This window comes from Sus scrofa, chromosome 17 (genome assembly GCF_054392235.1).
Source record: "Sus scrofa isolate SSC_HxYL_T2T_F1_AM1 chromosome 17, Sscrofa_HxYL_maternal_Yorkshire_Landrace_v2.0, whole genome shotgun sequence".
NCBI classification, from domain to species: Eukaryota; Metazoa; Chordata; class Mammalia; order Artiodactyla; family Suidae; genus Sus; species Sus scrofa.
Window position 1 is genome coordinate 18081813 of NC_139399.1, and position 27825 is coordinate 18109637.

At 39.8% G+C, this 27825-nt stretch overlaps 1 protein-coding gene across 16 annotated transcripts in view; it reads right to left on the reverse strand.

The window, feature by feature from the left end:
• The window catches only part of KAT6A (lysine acetyltransferase 6A), a 107643-nt gene that overhangs the window by 54324 nt on the left and 25494 nt on the right, over positions 1-27825 (reverse strand). For all 16 annotated transcript variants that reach the window (XM_085004292.1, XM_085004291.1, XM_085004285.1 and 13 more), the window contains one exon: positions 2366-2474. In XM_085004292.1, the coding sequence (XP_084860418.1) occupies positions 2366-2474 (109 nt within the window). The remainder of the gene's footprint in view (positions 1-2365; positions 2475-27825) is intronic.

A 27825-nucleotide genomic window follows, 5' to 3' on the forward strand; every position in this document is an offset into this window, starting at 1 on the left:
CCTTGTGGTGTTCCCCCCCACACCAAATGGGGCTGGTCTGGGCCGCCAACAGGATACTGCTGAAATGACAGAGTGACTTCTAAGGTGAGTATAAAAAATACCACCGATTCCACCTTGCTCTCTCCCTCAGATGCCTGCTTAGGGGAATCAGCTGCCACATGTGGACACTCATGCAGTCCTATGTAAAGGTCCACAGGGCAAAGAGCTGAGGCTTCCTGTCAACAGGGAGCATTAACTTGCCAGCCAGGTAAGTGAGTCGTCATGGAAGCCTTTGGATGACCCAAGCTCAGGACCTGAATTTTTTTTTTTTTTTTTTTTTTTTGCTTTTTAGGGCCTCACCTGCAACACAGGGAGGTTCCCAGACTAGGAGTTGAATGGAAACTGCAGCTGCCAGTCTATACTACGGCCACAGCAACTTGAGATCTGAGCTTATCAAATGTAATGCTTCTTAGAAAGCAGGGCTGAACACAACCCTCTCCCTGTTTCCATTTCATTCTCATTTCACCTGAAGCAGATTCATTTTTGCTCGCCCCCCCCCTCGCTTTCTAGGGCCACACTGCAGCATATGGGGGTTCCCAGGCTAGGGGTCCAATCAGAGCTACAGCTGTCGGCCTATGCCACAGCCACACCAGATCCAAGCCAATTCTCAACCTACACCATAGCTCACGGCAACGCCAGATCCTTTTAACCCACTGAGCTAGGTCAGGGATCGAACCTGCATCCTCATGGATCCCAGTCGGGTTTGGTTAACTGCTGAGCCACAACGGGAACTTCCATTTTTGTCTGTTTTACATTTTATTTGAGTTCTCATAAGATTTCTTTGGATGCCATTACTAAAATAGTTTGGAAATCACTTCATTGTATGACATGTCACTATATTTTTGTCTAATCTTTCATGATTTTATGGTTTATATTTAACTGAAATCCATCCAGAATTCATTTTGGCTTGTCGTATATGCTGGACATGGTCACCTACCACTCAAGATCTTTTTCCCCTCCTTCTAAGGCTTTTTATACATAAGAAAATTGAAAAGCTAAATACTATACGTCCTGGACGTCCCTGATGTTAGGCTCTAGAATTGAATTAGATTCTGCCAAGGGGATGTGCCTGTGGGATCTGCGAAAGGCAGTAATGAAGCAAAGACCATCTTCTTCCTGACACTGTTTGCTAATGACAAAGTTATAAAAACTCCAGCATCAGAGTTCTTGTCATGGCTCAGTGATTAACAAATCTAAGAACCATGAGGTTGTGGGTTTGATCCCTGGCCTCCCTCAGTGGGTTAAGGATCTGGTGGTGCCGTGAGCTGTGTTGTAGGTCACAGACTTGGCTCAGATCTGGTGTTGTTGTGGCTCTGGTATAGGCCGGCGGCTACAGCTCGGATCAGACCCCTAGCCTGGGAACCTCCATATGCCGCGGGTGGGGCCCTAAAAAGACAAAAGACAGGAAAAAGAAAGAAAGAAAGGAAAAAAGAAAAAGAGAATTCCAGTATCTACTCTTCACCTTCATGGTAGCTGTGATGATGGCCACGTGCAGCATTTCAGCACCAGCTACAGAACTCAACGGTTCTGCAGTACCTCCCACTCCCACCTCTTCCAGATGGAAGCAGATGAAATGGCTCCCTGGGGGTCAGTTCTGCAATGTCCCAGGAGTCAAGCCTTAAAGCCCAGTCCAGAGCCTGCCTCTTCAGCCCTTCCAACAAGCTCACAAAAACCTGATTCTGGTAATAAATTCCTTTGAAGTATGTACTGTGCTTTCTGCTTTCTGGACTATATCCTGTTTGTTACTGGTATAAAACACTAAACATTTAGCCAATGATCAAAGATAATGTAAAGCCTGGTAAGTTCCTCACATGTAGACCAAGAATATCTCTGGAACTGACAAATTAGGAAGCACTTTGAAAAATCTTTTTTAGAGCCCAGAATTTCATACAGCTCATCAAACTGCAGTGTCAACACTCTATTTCCCAGTGTGACATATGTAAGTTTCTATCAAGAAAAACAAATCTGTTATCATCCTAGTTCTATTCATGAAGCCTGAGGCAATGATTATTAAAAAAATCAGCAATAACTTTCAACTAACTGCTGTGATTCGAACAGATGTTTGATAGTGAAATATAAAAACCAACAGAAAAAATAAGTCTATGGAAAGCTTTTTATTAAAAACAACAAAGACCTAATTTAAGTTAACCAAATAAAACATTTCAACTGAACATTTAAATTCCTCCCTAGTCTAGAAGCTCATCTGAGTTACCTAAGAGCAGAATCTAATTAAAACGTTACTTTCTTTAAGGATCAAGGATACAAACTCAGTTAAACATACTCTTGCCCCACAGCATCTGTTAGAAGGAACACAGGGGTCACATACCACTGTTGCCACAGTCTGCACAGGAGATGAGTTCCTCTGGCTTCTTTTCCCGGTTTTGTTCTTTTGTACCAAGACAGAAACTACAGATGGGGATTGGTTCAGCAACCGGCTGTAAAGAAAAACACAATTCCCTCAGCTACTGGTACTTTTTTTGGTATTAAGACATCAAAATTACAGTTTTAAATTCCTTTGAGAGTTACATGTACCTATAGGACCACCGTATTCCCCTCCTAAATTTCCAACTAAGCAGGTGGGTTTTTACCAAGCCTGATTTGGCTGGGCCTTTACAAAGCATCCTTGTAATGACAACTTTAGTCTAAAAAAATACCCCAATCATGTTGGTCACTTAGAAACTCAATGGCATGGTATGATTTAAACAAAGCAAATCCATCACCTAAGACTGAAGAATTCAACTGAATTAAATACAAGGAATCATAGTATCAGCCCTTAAGAGTGATAAGATGCATAACGAGCATGAGGAAAGGCAGAAGCCAGTAAGTGCTACAAGAGATCCATAGTACAAATGGGAAAGGTAAATTCTAATTGAGGTTTGGCAGAGAAGAGCTGAACAAGGAAGACAACATGTACTGAGTGCCAGTACTTAACACATGTGTGTTATGGTATCTTAAGAAGCTTGTCCAAGGACAAGAGATAGTCGTTGCTAAAAGCAGGTGTTTGTGTGTGTGTGTGTGTGTGTGTGTGTGTCTGTCTGTCTGTCTGTCTGTCTGTCTGTCTTTTAGGGCCGAATCCAAGGCATATGGAGGTTCCCAGGCTAAGAGGTAGTCATTGCTAAAAGCAGGTGTTGTGTGTGTGTGTGTGTGTCTTTTAGGGCCGAATCCGAGGCATATGGAGGCTCCCAGGCTAGGGGTCCAATAGGAACTGTACCACTGGCCTACACCACAGCCACAGCAACGCGCGCGATCCGAACCGCGTCTGCGACCTACACCACAGCTCATGGCAACACCGGATCCTTAACCCACTGAGCGAGGCCAAGGATCGAACTAAAAGTCCTCATGGATGCTAGGTGGGTTTGCTAACCGATGAGCCATGACAGGAACTCCCCTAAAAGCAGGTTTAAACCTAAGTCTCCAGGTAGCTCCACAGCACTGCGCCCCCTCCACCCTGAACAAAGGCAGTACAGGTAGTATAAATAAGATGAACCTCAGTTTGCAGTCTGCTAAGGCCAGTGCTTAAAGGATATGAGTTCTGTGATAGTGGTGGGTGAATGGGAGGCACTAGATTAGTTTTTTAAGATTGCCACAGAGATGTCCTATAAAGAATTTGGATTTGGAGTTCCTGTCGTGGCACAGCAGAAACGAATCCGACTAGGAACCATGAGGTTGTGGGTTCGATCCCTTGCTCAGTGGGTTAAGGATCCAGCGTTGCCGTGAGCTGTGGTGTAGGTCACAGAATCAGCTCGGATCCCACGTTGCTGCAGCTGTGGCGTAGGCCGGTGGCTACAGCTCCGATTAGACCCCTAGCCTGGGAACCTCCACATGCCTCGGGAGCGGCCCTAGAAAAGGCAAAAAGACAAAAAAAAAGAAAGAAAGGAAGGAAGGAAGGAAGGAAGGAAGGAAGAGAAAGAAAGGAAGAAAAGAAAGAAAGAAAGAAAAAGCTATGAACTTAGAAGCCAACTAATTGCAGAAGTGATAGAAAAGGAAATGAATTAAATACGATAACTTATCTGAAAAGATGATGACGCCATCAACTGTGAAAGGTAAGTCATTTTAAAGAAGAAAATCAAGATGAAAGCAATGAGACAATGATTTTGATTTCAGATGTGTCTAGCTGGAGGTCATCTCAGTCAATTCTCAACTGTCTATGTGAAGCACTGTGCACAACAGTTTTACAAAGCCCTCAAGATGCTCCTAGTCTACTGGGGAGAAGAGATAAAATGTCTGCAGGTACCATGACAGACAGAAGTAATACTGTGGGAAACAAAGGAAGAAGTAGGGAAAGTGGCACAGAGTAAGGTGTCACAGACTCATGTTCTTCTGGAGGCATCTGACAGGCAGGTCCACCTGATGGGGATGTTCAAAGAAAATATAGAATTGTTACACAATCGGATTTGGGAGGAGGGAGGTATGAGCTTAGTTTGAGAGTTACTGAATTTAAAATGTCTATGAAATATCCACAGAGCAACACTTATGGACATTTTGACACAGAGATCTGGAATTCAAGAGAAAAATGGTCTGGGAATGAAAGTCTAGAAGTCACAGCAGTCGGCCCTCCGCATCCACGGGTTTCACATCCTTAGATTCAACCAACCGTGGATCCAAGTCATCTGGTTGAATCTGGTGGATACCTTAGAACCCACACATACCAAGGGCTGAGTTGGTATATACGAAATGGCAACAAGGCCATCAGCTGACGGGTTCTCCCATTGAGAACAGATGGAAAGAAGAGAGCTACGGTCAGTATTAAGTGACTGGCAGAGGAAAAGTCTGAAAAGGAAATAGTTTAGTCAGAGAGTTAGATGGCACAGCAAAACAGAAACGTCCTATACAAGCAAATTAACAGTACTACTGCTCAAGCCAAGAGACAAAATGAGAGACAAACAGCTGGAAGCTGTCTTAGCTGTAGTAAAGACAACCACATCCTTCCTTTAAAAAGAAATATGAGGAGTTGCCGTCATGGCTCAGCAGTTAACGAACCCGACTACTATCCATAAGGACATGGGTTCCATCCCTGGCCTCGCTCAGTGATTTAAGGATCCCATGTTGCCATGAGCTGTGGTGTAGGTCACAGACATGGCTCAGATCCCCAGTTGCTGTGGCTGTGGCATAGGCTGGCAGCTGTAGCTCTGATTTGACCCCTAGCCTGGGAACCTCCATATGCCACAGGTGAGGCCCTAAAAATAAATAAATAAATAAATAATTTTAAAATATGAAAAAGAACCAGGGAATAAAGTCAGGGAAGACTTCATCCAGGAGTAGAAAGTTGAAGTGACCTCTAAAGAGGGCAGAAGCCAGGTCATGATGTTTGAGCTTTATGCTATAGCCTCTACATACCACTAGAGAATGTTAAGCAGAGGAATGATAGCAGCAAGACTTAAAGTTTAGAAAAGCCACACTGTAAGTGGTTGGAAATGGACTGGAATGGACACGATCTATGACCCAGGCCATGAGTAATAAAGGCCTGCAGTGAGGTTCTGACAAAAAGACTGGAGAAGAGGCACAAGAGACATTTAAAAGGTACCTGGCAAGAACTGATGGCCAACTGATTTGGGCTAGGGAACACAGTAAGGAAGATGAAAGGCTAGAAAGATACCATTAAAGAAGTGAAGAGTAAGCCACAGAGTGGAAAGTATTAACACAAACTTAACTAGCAAATGTTCACGCCCAAATGTTCTACATATTAAGAACTCTTACATACCAATAAGGAAAAGACAGACAAAAGACTTCTATGGGTACTTTACAACAGAAAATACACGTATGATATACAAGTGGCCAATAAACAAAAGAAAAGATGCTCAACTTCACTAGCCATCAAGGAAGCAGAGCTTTAGGAATAGCTAAAATTATGAAGACTGGCAATAGTAAGTATTGATAAGAAAGTAGAACAAAAGGAACTCTCTTACGCTGCTGACAGGAACAGAAATTGACAAAACGACTCTGAAAACTTCCATTCCTAGCTATATACCCAAATGAAGTACATACATACACAATATAATAGAGCATACATAAAAATGATCAGAGTAGCATTATTCATAACATGTATTTCAAAAAAAACTTATCCAAATAACTATCAATCAATGATTGTAGAAAAAGAACTATATCCATACAGTAGAATATTACACAAACTACAGTCAACAACATGGACAAATATCACAAACAATACTGAATGAAAGAACAGACTCAAAAGAATACATATCATTTTATTTACATAAAGTTATTTATATAAATTCTCATAAGTCAGGACAGTGGTTACATTTAGGAAGAAAAGAAGACGTAATGAATTGGAAAGGGACTTCTGAGGTGCAAGCAATATTATTTTTCTTGACCTGGACGGCCATTTCATGGATGTTAATTGTGAATTAATTACAATATACACTTATAATCTGCATACTTTTCTAAATACATATTTTAGTTCCACAGTTAAATTCAAATCAATGAACATCTATGGAGCAGGTCAATGTGCAGGTGATAAGTGCCAGTGTCTGGTGATAGCATGGAGTGAAGTGGAGTGGGTGGAAGGGGCAGAGAGTAAAGGGAAGGGAATGAAGAAGTGAGACGAAGTCTGGATGGAGGAGTAGCAACATTTAGAAGCACTGGAGGACAAGCAGACCAGAAAGAACCAAGAGAAGTGACAACACAAGAATTTCAAGAAGCAGAGAGCAATCAACAACCATTGTTGGGAAAATAAAAGTAACAACTGGATTCTACAACCGAGAAATAGCTGGAGACCTAAGAGAGAGTCCTTTTCAGTGACAGCATAAGAACTAAAGTCATAAGAACCAACAAACTGCCATATGGGGACAGAGGGCAGAAGGGAGACAGCTAAGAGGAAATGGCAAAGGGTTTTGATGTGTTCTAGGTATTTCAAATGAGAAAGACTAAACCTATTTCAATGTGGAGGAGAAAGGAGAAGACACACATGGTCAAACAGATTTAAGAAACAAGAAAAAAAACAGGAACACATTATGTAGTAAGGTTCAGTGCTGCACTGGTGAATATGGCAGACACTACAGCTACAACATGTGGCTAAGTAAATATAAAATAAATTTAATTCCTCAGTAACACTAGCTACATTTCAAGTGCTCAACAGGCACATGTGGTTAGTGGCTACAGTACTGGACATCAAAAATACAGAACAATTCCATCATTAAAGAAGGTTCTCTTGGAGAACTCCAGCTTAGTAAGGAAGATGGATTTTTAAGCACAAGTAAAGGGTCTGGACCTCTCAGTATAGGATGGTACAGATGCATACTGTTTGCAGGTGGGTTGATGAGAAGAGGAAATGTCAAGGATGCTCAATTCAGATAGCTTCAATATTTCTGGAAAACAGAAAAATAAAATCACCTGCTAAAAGTGGGACAAGGATTGGCCAGATAGAGCATAAGAAAGTGATTAACTGACAGAGAAAATTAAAAGATGAGACTGGCTGGGTCCTAGAACAGAGATAAAGAACTCAACCTCCTGGGAGTTCCCATTGTGGTGCAGCGGAAGCGAATACGACTAGTATCCATGAGGATTCGGGTTTGTTCCCTGGCCTCGCTCAGTGGGTCTCAGTGGGTCGGGATCTGGCGTTGCCGTGAGCTGTGGTGAAGGCTGGAGACACAGCTCAGATCCCTCGCTGCTGTGGCTGCGCAGGCAGGCAGCTACAGCTCTGATTCAACCCCTAGCCTGGGAACTTCCATATGCTGTGGGTGCAGCTCTAAAAAAAAAAAAGAAGAAGAAGAAAAGAAAGGAAGCAAGCAAGCACTCTCTGATCGAAATGTAAAGTGGATAAATAGAGCAAGACAGACTCTATTTATCTCTATTTATCATAGAGAATAAATTCAAAATACCAGGACAGAAAAGTTGATGGAGCCCTTGCAAAGCAGCCTCCATACGGTGACTATGAAGGCAATGTCATTTGCTTCAAGAAAAGTGGATAGGTATGAATTTGCGCATTTACAGAGGGCAGAAAAGGTCTGGAAATCTCTGTGTGAAAGGTGACAGGGAATCAATTTGTGATGGAAAACAAAACTGTCAATCAGCCCTAACCACAAAGTTAAGCTAGGAGAGAATCAACCTGTAGTACTGCCAACCAGGATGGTTGTACAACTTTCCTTAACATCTCTGGAGCCTTGTAGATGGACAAGATAAGCTAAAGGTTGAGAATTCCCCAAAATGCAAATACTACTATTTCTAAAATAGCGGGCCACAAAGTTAAGGCTAGATATTATAAGCAGAACAGGGTCTGACAAACTCAAAGTTTAAGGAGTTAAGGAATCATAGGAATCCTGATCAAATGGAAATAAAGGACCAGTGGGAAGAAAAAACAAATGGAAAGGGAGAAGGCCTGAGCTCTTCAGTAAGCAGAGGAACATTAGAGTTTCTGATTTCCTTAAGTATAAGATTCTAGCTAGTGAAGAAAACCCCAAATGGCAAATGTGCACAAATTCTTCAGTATTTAGTAAACACTATTCTAGACACTTGAAGGTACAAATGGTAAAAAAGACAAAGCCCCATTTTCATAGCGTTTATATTTTAGTCGAGTGCTGAAGAAAGTGAACTTGAAGACAATAAAGTCAAAAGTCTGGGAAAGCACGATTTTAGAAGAATCATATAATTGTGTTCACATCAGCAAAAACGATGACTGTGTCCAAGACAGGAAAGGAACGTTTTGCAAAAACTTTTGATAAATGACAGCTCCTCTTCCCCGCCAAACACACTCAAAATCAGAGCTCATGGTATTAGTAAATGGGAAGAATACCATGTCAGAACTTGTTCAATAAGGGAGCAGCATCAAGACTGCGTGTCAACTCTTCTTCTTGGGTCTCTCCCTGCCCCACCCTCTTTCTAAAATAGAGGTAAGAATATGGAAAAGTAGCTCCATAGGAAGATAAAGACTTGGTTCAATGTAAGGACCTGCCAGTGGTACACTAGTGTCTGCCATATAAGATACAGCATATCACTTCAGCAGTCTGGCTAAAAAAAGGAACAAAATTGGGTTGAGATAAAGACTCCTGTATAACCTGTAATCACTGAGATGGAGAAACCTACATTATAATGAGAAGTTACAGGGCAGAGCAGGGATAGTATCATAATTCAACGAAGTTACCATAATTAACATATATTAAGTATAGCAACATCCTTGGTTAATCTGCTGCTACTTCACACAAGGATAATGAAAAGAGAAGCTCTGAAAAACAAACTATTGTTATTTTTCAGTATAGGCAATGTAGTCTTAAAAAAGCAAAACTATGCAGTAATCTGTGTCTTCAAGCATTTACCTCTATCATCAAGAACTAGAAATCAAACTTCTCGATGGCAGAAGTTATTTAAAATCATACCTAAGAAATTTTTACCAAAACTGTTCCCGTGTGTTCCTGTATGTCCCCTGTAATATTACTGCTGTTAATATTTTTTATATATGATCACTGCTCCACATTACTAGATTCTGTCCAAACCAAAACAAAATAACTGAGGTCATTCAAATCAATTCATTAGGGGAAAGGGGTGGGCAGTGATTTAGACAAACTGGCTGCCTGGTTAACTTGGAGCTGTGTAAACAGTTTAACTCAATTATACTGGTACTTATCAAACAACCATAGTCTTAGACCTTGGCTACTCCGTACAAAAAACAATTCGCTGATTATTCCCAGCAATAACAATGTAAGTTTAAACAGCATTGGTATTTACAGTGTGAAAGTAAGACAGACTGAAGACTAATTTGTGAAATCAACTTAAAAAGACTGTTCAAAAGACTCAGATTTTACAGGAACACTAACACATGGCAGTACAGCCCTAATTTCCTTGACCTAAATAAACACTTGACACTGAAGATGTTCATCCTGTGACATCATAGGACCAAACATACACATAATAAATATTTCAGCTACCAAAACAAAACTGGATCCATAGAGAAACACTACTACCAACAGTGATCATATTTTAACTAATTGATAATTTCAGGGTTTTTTTAAAAAATAATAATTTCAGGGCATTTTTAAGTGCAATTTGGGAAAGAGTAATAGTATTTTGAGGAGTAATCATTTTAGCTGATGCAAAAAAGTGCTTTAAATAAACCCCCTAGGTTACAACATAATCTATGAGGTTTTCTTTGTTCATTAACTAAAACTGCTAGTTAGTTAATAGTGTGATTTTAGTATAATGCCTAATGATATTAAGAGCATAAAAATTACAACTCCAGATCATTCTCATCCCCAGAATACTACTGAGCATGAAAATCAGTGAGAAAGGCTGACACTACACTGGGTTCACTGTGAGATTTGAACCTGAAATACACTGGGGTGGTGATATTCATAACATTTTCCAAGTAAAATTCTATAGCTGATTTCAATGATCCTATATCACAGAGATTTAAAAAAAAAAAAAAAAAAAAAAAAAAGACAGTCAATAACCCAGGAATAAAAATCTCTTAAAATATTTGGAGATACACAGTATGCCATGTGATCACTGTTCTCAGAACTATCCAAACTTAGTTCTTATAACTGACTGTTCTTATATCTATTTAAAGTAAACCTGCTTCAACAGCTAACAAAACAAGAACAAACTTTGTAGCAAATGATTTTACAAACCATTAAACACAGAAGCCAGAGTGAACCAGTTGGAAGGTTAAGTCAGAGCATGTCTCTGGCTGAATCAAACTCTCCATCAAGCCCAGTGACTTCATCTCGGAGTAGAGGCCGTATATGACCTATGCCCCCATATATGCACCCACAAATGCCTCTTCCTCTCACGTTCTACTCCTGCTTCCTTGCGTGCTCTCTCTTTATACATTTTTGCATCTGCTTTCCCTTCTCTCCGGAATGCTCTTCTCCAGATCTTTCAGATCTCTACTCAAAAGTCATCTTCTCAGTAAGGCCTTCTTTGACCATTCCATCTAACATTTCAAAACCACCCACCAACCACAATAATTCATATCCCCCTTCCTTGCTTTATTTTTTCCTCTTTAATCCTTTTCATTAATTAAAATATTGTGCGTGTATCTTGTTATTTGTCTCCCACTAAATGTAATGCCCATGAAGGCTGATTTCTGTTTGTTGAGGGCTGTATTCCTAGTACAAAGAACCGTTCCTAGCATATAATATGCATTTAATAAGTGCTATGCAATGAACTAATTGTCTAGAAAATCTAGAAATAATAAGAAAAACAGCATCTGAGAAAGAAAAAATGAGTTGGCTATAAGCCTGATAAAGCTACGTGCAGCTCGGTAATAATCTTAATAATATAAAAATGCTCTACTGTTTTCATGTAATCTTACCAAATAATTTCATGGCCTTAAATACTACGTAAGATTTCTGTCACAGCGACCCACTGCCATTCCATTTCTCAAACTTTGGGGGAGAATCGTGGCAGGAGGCACTTAGATTGTGCCCCATGTCATGGGCTATCCTAGGCTGCCTTAAGCAACATGTTGAGCTCTCCACAAGAATCATTAGATGGCAGCATTGAGGCAAATACATAATAGATGCTCCGAAAAGTGGACAGATGGTTGAGCAGCATCCTGACTTGAACTTCTGGAAATAACTTTGAAAAAAAAGAACAGTAAAAATTTTGCCCAACGATCTCTACTACGTGAGGTTATACTATGAAATAAAACAAATATGAGGCAAAATCATTTAGAATATCTTAAATACAAGGACATTTTCTAGATTCTGAGATATATCACCTGAGATACTCATATCTTTATTAATATTATTAAAGTCCAGGAGTTCCCATTATGGCGCAGGGGAAACGACTCTGACTAGGAACACGAGGCTGCAGGTTCGATCCCTGATTAAAGATCCAGCGTTGCCATGAGCTGTGGTGTACGACGAAGACTCAAGATCTGCCATTGCTGTGGTTGTGGTGTAGGCTGGTGGCTGTAGCTCTGATCAGACCTCTAGCCTGGGAACCTCCATATGCCGTGAGTGCGACCCTAAAAAGCAAAAAAATAAAAAATAAAATAAAAATAAAATAAAATAAAATACACTGTTCTCAAGGCAAGCCCTACTCTCAGTTCTACCCAGCCTTCACTACCAACAGCCTTAGATGAACTCATGCTCCTCCCAAATCCTTTCTAAGAATTTAGAATTAGATTTGTCCTCATCTTTTCCAGAAAGACAATCCTAGGTAAGCAGAAATCACCCTAGACCTTTTAATTCACCCCTTAAGTGCCTCGAATTACAGAATGTACTATATATGTATTTACTGATATTAAAACAAAATCATGCTTTGGTCCAAACAGGTTTATCAGTTACTTACTCAAAGCCTTTCTCCCAAGAATCAATAATCTTCAAGGGAGACATACTTGGGTAGGATCTAATCTCCTTAAATTCTTCAGCACCCCATATACGATCAAACACTCTATGGCTGCTTATTAAACATTTTTTAGGATAGTATATTCCTCAAAAGTACACAGCTGTGAAAGATAATAAAATAAATAATAAAACAACATGAATAGCCTAGAAGAGTTCATTTTCCACTGTTTATAGTCTATGATAAGGTAATCTTGCATAATTTTAATCAGTTCCAACATAACCCATTAGCCATTACAAAGCTTTAATAGGGTACTAAATTAAATTCATTTTTATTATGAGTTCATTCAATGACCTCTACAATTAGATAAAATAACAAGATCATTGGTAAAAGAAAATAAGTTAATGACATAATTAGATCAGTAATGATCAATTTCAATTTGCACTTTTACAATGTATATAGATTACTATACATTCAGATGAGGAAGCAATTTGTCCAGATACTATAAAAATTTTCTATTTCTTAATCAGAGGTGACTTAAAATGATAATATGCATATTTTCTAGACTTAAATTCTACACTAAGAAATTGTTAAAAAAAAAAAAAAAGTTCTCCTTCACACATTCATCGGTTACTTGAAAGCTCTACTTTCTGTTTGTCAGGTACATCATTATGTATCAATTCCTATTCACTGAAATATGACACTGCCAAGTTACCACTGCCTCTCCTTTCCTTCCCATTTCAGTTTCTTTTATATACTCATGGCTCTCCCCTACCTCAGAGACCATTTATGGACTCTTTCTTTGATTTATTTCTGCACACTACTACTCGATTAGTGTAGTATCCTAAAACACTACTTTTTTTAAATTGCTTTTTTAGGGCTGCACCCACGGCATATGGAGGCTCCCAGGCTAGGGGTCTAATCCGAGCTGTAGCCGCCGGCCTACACCACAGCAACGCAGGATCCGAGCCACGTCTGCGACCTACACCACAACTCACTGCAATGCCGGATCCACTGAACGAGGCCAGGGAGCAAACCCGAAGCCTCATGGTTCCTAGTTGGATCCATTTCCACACCCCATGATGGGAACTTTTTTTTTTAAATCCAGTTACTCACCTGGCCCAAACTCACACAACACATCCCCACTGCCAACTATTGCCAGCTGGTATTCCATTCCCATCACCGTATACCAAACTACCTTTCTCACACTATCTTCATCGACTACAATCTACTCACTTGCCTTCAAAGACCATACTTAATGCCCTTTCTCCAGGTTATTTGTATCCCTGACTCTAAGAATCAACTCAGTAGAGTTTAGGGACAGACTGGGTTCCTACTTAAGGCATCACTTTGGCCAAATTACTTAACCTCGTTGGTGTGTAAAATGGTGCAACATACCTACCTTTCATGATTTCAAGTTATCATGATTAAATGAGATAAAGCTATGGGAGTATAACTAAAACCTAAGAAACACCTGAAAATGCTTATTTCTTATAACCCCCTTTCAAAACTGTATCTATTCTTCAAAGCTTACTGTTAAGTGACCATTTTTTTTTAAGTCAGGGCAAGTTTCTGTTTTGTTTTGACACCTCCAAAAAGACATGATGACTAATTTTCTAGGTTTTGCTATATATGGTCTTTACCTGCACGACTGCATTAAATTTTTTTTTGTCTTTCTGCACACAATTTCTACCACTTTAAAAAAAAAAAAAAAGCTTTAATGGTACTTGAGTATAAGACCATTAGCAAAGAAATATTTTCTATGCTAAAAAAATATAAAAGTGATGATTTAGAAGGAGCAAGATGTTCAAAACATCCATGTTCCTTATACTTTTAAAGAGATTGCAACTGCAAGCATTTATTCTGACCAAATGAAGGCCTAAGACAGATAACACTTAAACAATTTGGTAAATAGCATCATTTTCCTCAAGCCCTACCAAAAATAATAAGTGAAAACCTACCAAAATATAATAACTGATACATATCCAACAGAATACGCAGTGTGCTGCTACTATCAGAATCATGGTGTTTGGAACTTCAAAAAACATTATATACTCATTTTACCAAAGATAAAAATCTATACATCACTAGTAAAGCGATTAAGGTTATTCCAAGCTAGAAATTCTGAATTTAATAACTAGAGTACTGACTCAAGTCAACAGCTTCAACTCAGTCACTCGGAGCCACTCAAGTTAACAATCTAGAGATAAAATAATTTTTTAAAAGAAAGACCTAACAGATGGGAAATGTTGAGTTTCCATTATTGGTAAATAATGACACTATACACTTAAAATATGCTGTGGCAGGATTTAAACTTACATATTTAAAACTGACCAGAGGTTCTCTCCTGCTTTCTTCAAAGAGGAGATCTATTCACAGCAATATGAAATCAATCTTTACTCCTTTTCTCCATTCTCAGAGATTAAGGAGGGAAAAGAAAAAAATGGAGGTGCTAAAGTAGGTAGCAAAAGCACATCAGTGTCCTTGTAAACAAGTAAGGCAAACTGCTCTGCCTAAGACACTACAAGAGACAGTACTGAGAGAGTGGCAAGAAATGTGGAAGAAGGCTGGAACGTAGAGACAGAGGTGGCCAGTAACAAATTCCCAATGGCATGCTGGTCAAAGGACTTTTAAGAACTGTATAGGTGTTCCCCTTGTGGCTCAGCGGAAATGAATCTGACTAGTATCCATGAGGATGCAGGTTTGATCCCTGGCCTTGCTTAGTGGGTTAAGGATCCAGTGTTGTCGTGAGCTGTGGTGTAGATCACAGAAAAGGCTTGGATCTGGCGTTCCTGTGGCTGTGGCATAGGCCGGCAGTTGCAGCTCCAGTTCAACCCCTAGCCTGGGAACTTCCATATGCTGACGGTGCGGCCCTAGAAAGACCAAAGAAAAGGGAAAAAAGAACTGTATAATATTCAGTTCTAAGATTGTTCCTATGCTACAAGAAAAACCTGAAACTCGCACTTTGCATGAAAAATAGAAATGAGCAATTTTTCAGTAATTAAACAAACAAAAAAATGATTTTGCACGGAGTATAGCAGAGGGAAGAGAGCTGTGACAAGACAGATGGAGGTCCCAGAGCCCAGTCAGAAGCACCTTCCCCACATGAAGAAGCAGCTAGTCAGAAGAAAAGCTCAGTGGTCAGCTCTTCTACCTACAAAGCATCTTGGGCTTCTAGGACATCCAGAAGTAAGCAAAAATGCTTATTATATCTTTATTGGCTTCCTCATTTTTGGTTTTAATAGAAAACTTTATTTTCTACCCTAATAATAAAACCATATTCTCATTTTAAAAATTAGATGAGAGAGAAAACAGTGTTCGCTGTGGTGAAGTGGGTTAAGAACCTGACTGCAATGGCTCAGGCCACTGTGGAGGTGCAGTGGGCTAAAGGGATCCGGCATTGCCACAGCTGTGGCGTAGGTCACAGCTGTGGCTCAGATTCAATCCCTGGCCCAGGAACTTGGATACACTGCAGCTGCAGCCGCAGCCGCTCACAGCACTGTTATATATGCTTTGCAGGTACTAAAACTTTTAGATCTAACAAGTGTCTTATGGGGTAGGTACCATTATTACCATTTTCCCACCATGATACACAGTTCCCTAGAAAGATTAATATATCCAAGGTCATAAAAAGTGGCAGAGCCCAGATACAAACCCCAGGCATTCTGGCTCTAGAGCCTACACTCTTCAACCTGGCATTGTGCATGCTTTTTTCGTACTTTGTTCTCGACTTTTCCTATATATACAATTTTTTATTTATTGATTGACTTATTGATTTATTGTCTTTTTAGGGTCGCACCCACGGCATATGGAGGTTCCCAGGCTGGGGGTTGAACTGGAGCTACAGGTGCCAGCCTATACCGCTGCCATAGCAATGCCAGATCCAAGCCGCCTCTGTGACCTACATAGTTCACGGCAATGCTGGATCCTTAACCCACTGGGCGAGGCCAGGTATCGAACCCACAAGCTCATGGATCCTAGTAGGGTTCATTAACCACTGAGCCACAAAGGGAACTCCAGACATTCCTATTTTTTAGGCAACCCAGTCTCTGATATTCTGTAATGGGAGCTTTAGCTGACTAAGACAGTTAGCTAATAAAATCACCTCGTGCAATTTCACCTTCAATATTACCTTCACATACTATTATCCATAGCACTTATGTGTAAGAATGCTGAATTAGATGCTAGAGAAACAAAACTAGTTCCTTGCTTCTGGGTCTTACAATCTAGTTGTAAAAATAGAATATACGCATTAAAAATACATTATAATACAGTGTAACACATGATAAGAAACAAATGCAATATACTATACTATAGTATTTTCACCCAAATGAACCTATGGAAATAATGCTTCCCTAAAATGAAAAAGGAGGACCACATCTAGATTTTTTTTAAAGATTATATAAATCTTTAATTAACAGCTAAAACCATTTTCTTTGAACATGGATGTAAAGTCTCACTAAATTATGAAAAAGAATAAAAAGCTATTTTTTTCTCTGAAATCACTGACATTTTACACAGTCAAGATACTCAACTTTAGGAGTTCCCATCGTGGCTCAGTGGTTAACAAATCCAACTAGGAACCCTGAGGTTGCGGGTTCAATCCCTGGCCTCGATCAGTGGATTAAGGATCCAGCGTTGCCATGAGCTGTGGTGTAGATCGCAGACTCGACTCGGATGCCACATTGCTGTGGTTCTGGCGCAGGCAGGCAGCTACAGCTCCAATTAGACCCCTAGCCTGGGAACCTCCATATGCCTCGGGTGCGGCCCTAGAAAAGATAAAAAGACAAAAAAAAAAAAGATACTCAACTTTATTAGTAGTCTTAAAATTAAGAACCCCAAATTTCAAGATCTCATACTACCTTCTTTATCCAACACAATAAATAAATGAAGTCACTTCTGTTTTAGAAATGTCTATCTGCAATGCTGATCAACAACTAAAAAACCGTGCTTCTCTAAGCTGTCCTCAAAGTCCTTTGAGAAGATCTCTCCTCCTGAAGAAGAGATTTTTTTCAAGTAATGTAATAATTTCAGGTATTTACCAGAACCTTACTTCTCTACACCACCCTAAGATTGCCCAGGAACACACGTGTGTCTGCACACTCACGTAACCCAAGTCAATACTACATCAAATTAAAGTCTCTTCCAGACTTAAATCTGTTTCATCTTCACTACTACCTCCATAAAAGTATATATAAAGCCTTAAGTGTTTAACAAGTTTGAAGCCTGAGGACAGTAGCTTTTCAAAAGAAAAGAAGAGATGTAATGAGGGTGGAACACAGTGACGTAATCCTCTACAAGGAAAGCCCTGGGCACGCAGACTGCACACACAATGAGAGATGGGGGACGCGAGCCTGAGCAGCCAGCTTGGCTTCATGCTGCACATTTTTGGCAGACATTCAACTCCTTCTGCTGTTTTCCTAGCCAGCACATTTATCTATGTAATGTCACCAGATCTAGAGGGGGAGGGAGATTGAGAAGAGGGGGAAGAGGAAGAAACTGTTTTACAGGCTGCCAGTCCTACCGCACATGCTGTTACTATACAAAGGATGTCTAGAAAGCCAGTGCGCTGCCGCTGCACAGATCCAAATGCTGCAAGCGCAAGCATGCAAGCGCAGGAGCGCGCACACACACACACACACACACACACACACACACACACGCACACACACACAGAGGCACACACTCCACCCAAAGATCAACTGAAGAGGGAACTGCCTTCAAAAGGAAGAAAGCCTGTAATTAAAGTCTTGAAGTCTTGATTCACAAGCAATGACTCCCTTCTGATTGATTTCGGTTTCCCTTCTGATTGATTTCGGTTCTTGGAAGAAGGAAGGAGGAGAGGTATTCTAACCCTGTGGAGAAACAACAAGCATTCCACAAAAAAACCTGAGCTGCTCTGGTCCATGCCCACTACAGGCATGTGCTACAACAGAAATAAACCAGTAACGCAGCTGAAAAGCAAAAGTCTCCTGTCAAATAACCATTACTTTATAAATACCTAATGTACACATTGCCAATGACAACAGGAAATAAAAATGAATCTTAAGGAACAGTTCAGACATCTTAGAAACATTAGTCCTATCTATAAGTGGGAAAGTTTGCTGTTCTTAGCACTGCTCTATGCTTGTCTGGGCTGGTGTGCATGTGTGTACACAAAAACAATACTGAAACTGAAACTAGAACTGGAATGTAAAAGTAGAGATCAGAATTCATAGCTCATAGAAACTCAAAACTATTAGTTTCAATAAATGGATACTCCAACCCCATGAAACATTATATAAGTCACTACTACCAGATGCAACACATGAAAACAAAAACCCTGAATATGCATTTAACCTGAGGAACCAATCCATTCTAGTCTAAAACCAAAAAATGCCTTTTCAAGATCAAAACGCTATATCTCCAAAAATAGCATACAATCTGCCCCTAAGAATGTGTCATAAGAAACAAACAGGAAATATCATGTGTTGAAATCAGTAGTTATAAATAACCTTGGTCTACACTGACATAGTTTACACACACAAAATATATCGGCTTCAACCAACAGCTGTGCTTAGGACTTCCTTCACTTCAAATTTTAAAATCAGCTAATTAAGGAGACAGCTTGATAGGAAGCTATGCAAGTTTTCTGGTCCTAGTTCTCCAACTATGACCAACTTAACCTGTCACATTCTTCATTTGCAAAACGAAAATATTTGGCATGATTATCTCTGAAGTCTCTTTCAGTTCTTAACTTCTAAAATTATAGGTATTTTTAAATACAAAACAGGGTTTCCTACTTCCAAGGAGCTCATAATCTAGTTAAGGGTAATCATAAATGAATTAGCAAATAATATAAGACAGTGACTGGTCCAGAGCAGTGACTTAACAAGGGTGCAGACTGTTCAATGAGGCACTGAGCTGAGAGTCCTGACGTCAAGGATTTAGAGTCTGAAGGAGAGCTGAGGCTTAGATAACTTCAACAAGATTTCTGCTAGGACCAGGAGACTCATCAAGATTCAAAGTGTTAACTTTAGGAGTTCCCATCGTGGCTCAGTGGTTAACGAATCCGACTAGGAACCATGAGGTTGCGGATTCGATCCCTGCCCTTGCTCAGTGGGTTAAGGATCCGGCGTTGTCATGAGCTGTGGTGTAGGTTGCAGACGCGGCTCAGATCCAGCATTGCTGTGGCTCTGGTGTGGGCCAGTGGCTACAGCTCCGATTCAAACCCTAGCCTGGGAACCTCCATATGCCGAGGGAGCGGCTCAAGAAAATGGCAAAAACATGAAAAAAAAAAAAAAAAGTGTTAACTTCATAACCCATCAATTAATTCAAATTCCATGTAGTCGTTACCTCATTATCCTCATTCTATTGATAAGGAAAAAGATATTAAGCATTAAGGATTAAAAGATATTAAACATTAACAACATAAAACACACAACTGCAAATTTTGTATTACTTAGCCCAAAATACCTCCGGCCTGATAGGACTGATTTATACAGAGCCAGAAAGATTAATAAAAGATTAGGTTGAATATGAACGTGAACATGACAGGCTTTCCATAGATAGTAAATCATAAAGCTCATCTCATTAGGGTGAATAATTCAAAGCTAACATTTTTAACTCCGAAGAATCCTAAAGCTCTTTTTTTTTTTTTAAGGGTCACACCCACAGCATATGGGGGTTCCCAAGCTAGGGGTCCATTCAGAGCTGTAGAAACATCAAATCCAAGCCATGTCTGTGGACCTACATCACAGCTCATGGCAATGTCAGATCTTTAACCCCCTGAGCAAGGCCAGGAATCGAACCTGTGACTTCATGGATGCCAGCCAGATTCGTTTCCACTGCACCACAATGGGAACTCCCAAAGACTGCTAAAGTTTAATAAACAAAAACAAACACTGTCCTCAAATGATACTTTAATACAGTTCTTCAGAATAGTGCTGTTCAACTGAACTTTCTGTGATGATGAAAATGTTCTAGATCTGTGCTGTCCAATATGGTAACCACTAGCCACATGTGGACTACTAGATACCTGAACTGTGGTTACCATTCATTTTTTTACCTTCAATTAATTTAAACTGAAATAGCTATATCATGGCCAAGGGCATCTGTATGGGTGCCATTCTAGAAAATCCACATGGAAGGAAATCACATGTTAAAACTGATGAATAAAGCCTTAAAATTTTAAAGTTGATGAATAGAGCAATTATAAAAAGTGAGTAAGCAACATCTACTTTACAATTTTTTTACCCTGAAGAACAATTTTTGAGAAACTCTACAGTATGTGACCGCATGCACAGCACCCTGTGTAAGGCTGGTTTTATACTAAGTGCCTCACATCATATATCATTCCTCACCTCTAATACAATGCTCTTGGGGTTTAGTTTAGTAGATTGCTGAAAATACAGCTAGTTATCTATACTGGTTCTCTTTCCTCCTTCATAAAATAGAAATAACAGTAACTAGCTCTGACTTGATTCAGTGGAATAAAATTAAAGTACTCTGAAGTAAAACGTAAAAAGGCACCACCACTACTTTATACAGGAACAAAAATTTTAAATATTATTTTCAATGCTGTTATCTCAAGAAATGTAACAGTAACTACAATTCTCACTGAACAACCAGATATAGCACTATTTATTTATGTCTTTTTAGGGCTGCACCCACAGCATATGGAAGTTCCCAGACTAGGAGTCGAATTGGAGCTGCAGCTGCAGTCTATACCACAGCCACAGCAACACCAGATCCGAGCCTTGTCTGTGACCTACACCACAGCTCACCGCAATGCTGGATCATTAACTCACTGAGCAAGGCCAGGGATCGAACTCATGTATTCAGGGTTACTAGTCAGGTTCGTTAACCACGATGGGAACTCCAGCATTATTTATTCTAGGTGCATATAACCAAGCAAAGGAGTTTAAAAATAAAAATAAACTATTTAAGAAAAGGCATAACAAAAACGTCTTCATCGAAAACTTTACATACAAGGAGGCCCTAAGGTGACGTGTGTGTGTGTTACATTCTTAACAAAACTTTTAATATTTTTGTTTTCCCACAAATTTATTCAATATTAGCATCCATGTGAAAAACACAAAAGTCTCATTAAAGAAAAAGCACACGTTTACCCAATTAAAAAAAAAGACAATTCAGGAGAGATAAATTTGTCTTTACAGAATCAGTCTTGCTACACACTGTCATAGATATTAATCTCAGATACAATGCTCCTTTAAAAATTTCCAGATTGGAATTTAAAAAGCAAAGGCGAAATTCCTTAGTGTGTACTTAACTATGAAATTCTGCCTTGTCTCAAGTTTGCTGCACACCAATAACACTTAAAAACTACTCTTGGAGTTCCCGTCGTGGTGCAGTGGTTAACGAATCCGACTAGGAACCATGAGGTTGCGGGTTCGATCCCTGGCCTTGCTCAGTGGGTTAATGATCTGGCATTGCTGTGAGCTGTGGTGTAGGTTGCAGACGCGACTCGGATCCTGTGTTGCTGTGGCTCTGGCGTAGGCCAGCAGCTACAGGTCCTATTAGACCCCTAGTCTGGGAACCTCCATATGCCGTGGGAGCAGCCCAAGAAATAGCAAAAAGACAAAAAAAAAAAAAAAAAAAAAAAAAAAAAGGTAAAATATATGAGCAGACACTTTACCAAAGAAGATATAAATATTTAGGTAAGCACATGAAAAGATATAACATGACCAATCCCTAGGGAAATGCAAGTTAAATCACAATGATATGCCTTTAAAATAACTTTTTAAAATAACAATATCAAGTGCTAGAGAGGATGCAAAGCAAATGAAATTCAAACACTGCTGGTACAACTGCGAAACATACAGCCACCATGGAAGCAGTCTGGCAGTTTATTCTTATAGTTAAACATATCTTTACCATTCAACACTGCAGCCCCTCTCTGAGGAGCTTACCTACTCTTGTAGGGTGAATGACTACCCCCAAAGACATCAGGTTAATCCCAGGAAGCTGTCAATGTTAATTTATTTGGAAAAGGATCTTTGTGGATAGGATTAAATTAAGGATCCTGATATTGGAAACTATCCTGGATTACCATGTAGCCCTAAATGCCATCACATTTATCCTTATGAGAGTGGGTCAGAAGGAGAGTGGGCACACAGAGAGCAGAAGCATGAGGTGAAGATGGAGGGAGAGACTGGAGTAATGCAGGAACAAGCCAAGGAATGTAAGGGGCCACTGGAAGCTGGAAGAGCCTGTAGAGGGACAGTGTTCCTGCCAACACTTTGATTTTGGCCCAGAAATACTGACTTCAGAGTTCTGGCCTCCAGAACTATGAAAGAATAAACTTCTACTGCTTTTCAGGCACCCAGTTTAGCAATTTCTTACAGCAGCCACAGGAAACTAAGACATCTATGTTCACACAAAAACCTGTACATGAATGTTTATAGAAGCCTTATTCATAATTGCTAAAAATTGAAACCAACTGAAGTAACCTTCAATAAAGGAAGAGATGAACTATGGTACATCCATATAATGGAATGCTACCTAGCCAACAAAAAAGGAACAAAATACTGACACACACAACATGGATGAATCTCGGATGTATTATGCTAAAGAAAACAGACCCAAAGACTACATAAGTACCTTATATGCGTTATTTCATTTATTACAAAATTCCTATACTATCAATGTCTCCATTTTACAGATGATAAAAATTGAGTCTTAGAAGACAGTTTGCCTAATATATCGTAGAAGACGTAATTCCCACCATGGGTCAGTGGGCTAAGGACCAACATATCTCCACAGAGGATGTGGGTTTGATCCCTGGCCTCTTTCAGTGGGTTAAGGATCCGGTGTCACTGCAAGCTGTGGCGTTGGTCACAGATGTGAATCAGATCTAGTATTGCCCTGGTTTGCGTAGGTCTCAGCTGTAGCTCCAATTGACACCTAGCCCAGGAACTTATACATGCTACAGACGTGACCATAAAAAGGGGGGGGGGAATCACAAAAGAAGGAATACTACTCCTTACTGATATGAAAAAAGGTACATAAAAATAATGGGATAGATAGAGACTTGGGATCTCAACCTAGGAAAAAAAAGGTTAATGTAGCTTTCTAGGTCTCAACACAATCTTTAAAACAAGTGAGATGGATAACATATTCCAATTCTAAAACTCTATTTTTTGGCTGTGCCCATGGCACATGGAAGTTTCTGAGCCAGGGATCAAACCCACACCAGGCAGTGATATCACTGGATCTTTAACCCACTGAGCCACCAGGAAACTCACTAAGGTTCTATTATTTATGAAGTATCTTTCTACCATGAAAGCAACCAAGAAGGTGCCTACCTGTAAGAGGTTAGCAAACTTTCTACAGAAGGTAAGAAAGTAAATATTTTAGGCTTTGCAGACCACATAAAGTCCATATCACCTACAGCATAGTCTCTTTTTTAGTAATCCTTTAGACATATAAAACTGGCTGAAGGTCCACAGAAAAATATGTCTTGGACAGGATTTGGCCCACAGGCTGGGTTTAGTTTGCTAACTCCTGCTCTAAACAACTGTTTTGAGGCCACTGTAAACTAGGAAAGACAAAAATGATGGATGAGGGCAGGAGCCACTTGGGCAGACTTCCTCAAGGGCGCTCCTATTTTGAGCTGGACGCCTATGTCACCCATGTCCCCCTAGTACATCCTTGTTTCTTCCTCCCTTCAATCACTTCCCAAACATCACTTTTTTTTTAATGGCTGTCTTCCTAACTATACATAAGTAGCCATTTGATCTGAAAAGAAACAAAATCCTCTTGATGAATACTCAGTGGTGCTGAACTTCCTCCTTTGTTTCCCAATTAATTACCCAATAACCTATTTCTTACTAAGAGACAGTGAATACATGCACTGATAAGCATGCTATAAATATCTCTGTAAAAAATAAGTCTGGGGATTTTCATTTCATCTAGATTGATTCATTTCATAAATACACAGTGAGTACTAACTACATGCCAGACACTAAGGAAAAAGAAATCAAAAAGAAAGCTCTCTTGGAGCTTACAGTCTAGTAGGAGAAGACAGACAAAAGTAAAATACAGAGAATGTCAAATAGTAAGTGCTACATACAAAAACAACACAAAAATGGCATTGAAGGAGTCCTGGGTGTGGTGGAGACTGAAATTTCTCTATGGCAGGTGGGGAGGAACATGAGATAAACTCAGCCGTGTCCACCTGTTATACCGCTATGGCTGCTTTTACACTACAATCATCAACAGAGAAACTTCACACACTTTTGACACTTACTCTGAGCAAGACAGTAAACTATTAAATGGTTTTGAGCAAAGCAATCACAAGATCTGGTTTACCATTTAAAAAATCAGTCCTCTGGCCCCCTTGCAGGGGGACAAGGACAAAAGCAAGAAAATAATTAAGAAGCAATAGCCATGGTCTAGTCGGGAAGTTTGACCCAGATAGTATCAGTGAAGGAAGTAAGAAGTGGGTGGATGCTGCTGTGTACTTTAAAGCAGGGTTTGAACTTTTTCTGTAGAGGACCAGGTAGTATCTTAGCCTTTGCAGACCATATGAGTTATAACAACTCAACTCTGCTGTAAAGCATGACAGAAACCTCAAACAAGTATGGTTGTACTCCCACAAAACTTTACAGACACTGAAATTTGAATTACATACAATTTTTACATGTATGAAGTAGTATTCTTTGGATTTTTTTCAATCATTAAAAAATGTTTTTAAGGAGTTCACGTGGTGGCTCAGTGGTTAACAAATCCGACTAGGAACCATGAGGTTGCAGGTTTGATCCCTGGCCTTGCTCAGTGGGTTAAGGATCCGGCGTTGCCGTGAGCTGTGGTGTAGGTTGCAGACGAGGCTTGGATCCCGCGTTGCTGTGGCTCTGGTGTAGGCCAGCGGCTACAGCTCCGATTAGACCCCTAGCCTGGGAACCTCTATAGGCCGTGGGAGCGGCCCAAGAAATGGCAAAAAGACAAAAATACAAAAAAAAAAAAAAAAAAAAAAATCCCCTGCTCTGAGGGCAGAGCCAGAAGGGTTTGCTACTGGACTGCAGCTGACGTGTGAGAAAAAGAGGTATCAGACATGCTCTCTGCTGGAGTTACTAGTATTCCTACCGAACTGTCCCCTATACAATACAGAGCAAAAGAATTTCTGTAGGAACTCTGTAATTCCTGTAATCAGCTACTACAGGCCATTCACAGTCACTATACCATGCTATAGCTATCCAGGGCCAAATCCCACATAAGATAAATCAACTGAAGGAAATACTCCAGTAAAAGCAGCCATGTTTCTGGCGTGAGATTTAGGGGCTATTCTCTTTCTTAAAACACAGAGAGAAGTCTCAAGATACCAAGTTTTTTTAAATATATAAAATTAAATCAACAAATATACCTTCAATCCAGAGCATGATCAGTTTTTGCTTTTGTTTTTATTTCTGAGTGGGGCAGAAATCACAGCAGACAGGAGGACAAAAGAGAAGCAAAGTAAGAAAAAAATAAAAGGATAAAGTGAGGCAACGAGAACAGCAGCTTAGCAAACACACACACACACAAATATATATATATATATATATAACATATGTATATAATATATATACAGACACAAAAAGGAAAGAAAGAAATTCAGAGATGTATTACTCACTTAGGATGAACAACTTCTCATAAAGGGAGACAGAAACTGAAGCAGAGTAAAATACTTTGGTACACGCAGTGATTAATTTTAGTTTCAGGCTCAGGCCTCTTTAAACAGCTGAGGAAACACTGCTCACAATTCTTCAACTACTCCTCATCCTTGAGCCTCAAGAGACTATTTCAAATGGCTGAACCACTGCATGAGGGGAGAGAGAGTAGGCTAGAAAATGTCAAGTCAAAGTTAGAGATGCTCCACCAATGTTATCCACAAAGACATACCCAAACCTCCTGATATATCACTGACATCAAAACCTGCAAATGGGAGTTCCCATCATCGTGCCGCGGAAACGAATCCAACTTGGAACCACGAGGTTGCGGGTTCAATCCCTGGCCTCGTTCAGTGGGTTAAGGATCCAGCGTTGCCATGAGCTGTGGTGTAGGTCGCAGATGTGGCTCGGATCTCATGTTGCTGTGGCTGTGGTGTGGGCCAGCAGCTGTAGCTCCAATTCGACCCCCTAGTCTGGGAATCTCCATATGCCACAGATGCGGCCCTAAAAAGCAAAAACAAACAAACAAAAAAAAACCCAAAAAACCTGCAAATGATGTGTCCAATGAGATCAGGCCCATGCTTTGTGTCCTTCTGTACTAAAACAAATCCCAACTCAAGCTGGCAACCCAGTACTACCGTGAGCAGGACAACAATCCACACAGAGCTGGGAAGCAAGGACAGCAAATGAATCAGGCAACTATAAAACTTTCCAAACTCCAGAAAAGCATTTAATGGCCATCCCAGACAATCAACAATGTCAGGACGCATAGGGGACACTTGATAACTGAACACAAAACCCTTATGGCCTTAAGTCAGGACACAATTACTGTCACCCATAAAATAATACTTGCCTGTAAGCAATATAAAGACGAACACTTTATCATCAAGATGCTTACAAATTAGACGATCTAAAAAAAAAAGACTTCGATGCCCAGTCACAACTTCCTGGACAGTTTTCTAAACACATTTCAACTCCTAGAATATATATTATCTTCTCAACAGAGAAATAGGTAATTTAAAAGGTTGCGCTAAACATTATGCTCAAGGGTACTTTTCTTCAACTGAAAGTTTTTCTTAAAAATTTTTTTTATTTAATCAATTTTGTTTTCCACATCTTTTTTGCCCCTTCCAATGCCATGAACAATTGAGCTGAATATCAGCTTATTCCTGCTCCAATAATCCAAAGAACCAACAAGTATGATATTCACGTAAGAATTAGAAAGATAGCCACAGCTTTTTCCAACTGAGAACGACCAGCTCCTTTTTTAACCATTAAGTAACTCCTATGGATATTTTACCACAAAAGCAGAGAAGAGCAGCGTCTAACTGCCATTAACAACCAAAGAGCCAAGTTCTGAAAGAATATTAGAGCCCCAGAAAAGGCATAATAGCCATGCTTCCTAAACAGGTCTCCAGGGCAGCAGAGGTAGGAAAAGAGGGAGCTATCTTCCATTATACAAAAAGGTTTAGTTAGCAAAGATAAAAAGGTATAGAGGTGGGGATTCCACAATTCTTTTAATATGCTTATGTAACTATGAATATGCACTGTTCCTACCTGTGACAGGGATTTCTCAGTTCTCCAAACACAAATTCGTGAACTGGGGTACCAAGGAAGCAATTTGGGAAGCATAACTCTCTTCTGCTTGTTTCAAAATTAGTATTAAAAGTGAGCAATAAAAATTAACATCAAGACTCATTAATCAAAGATTAATTAAACCCTTTCCTTGTAACAACTATACACACACAGTATACTTTAACAATCCTTTTCAAAACAGGAAATTTACATATGCATATCCCTGAAATGAAAATACCAGCATGAGCACACAAAACACTTTTAACATCTCTATAAACATAAAACAACAGACTGGGAGACTAATGGTTACAAACACAAAAGTCAA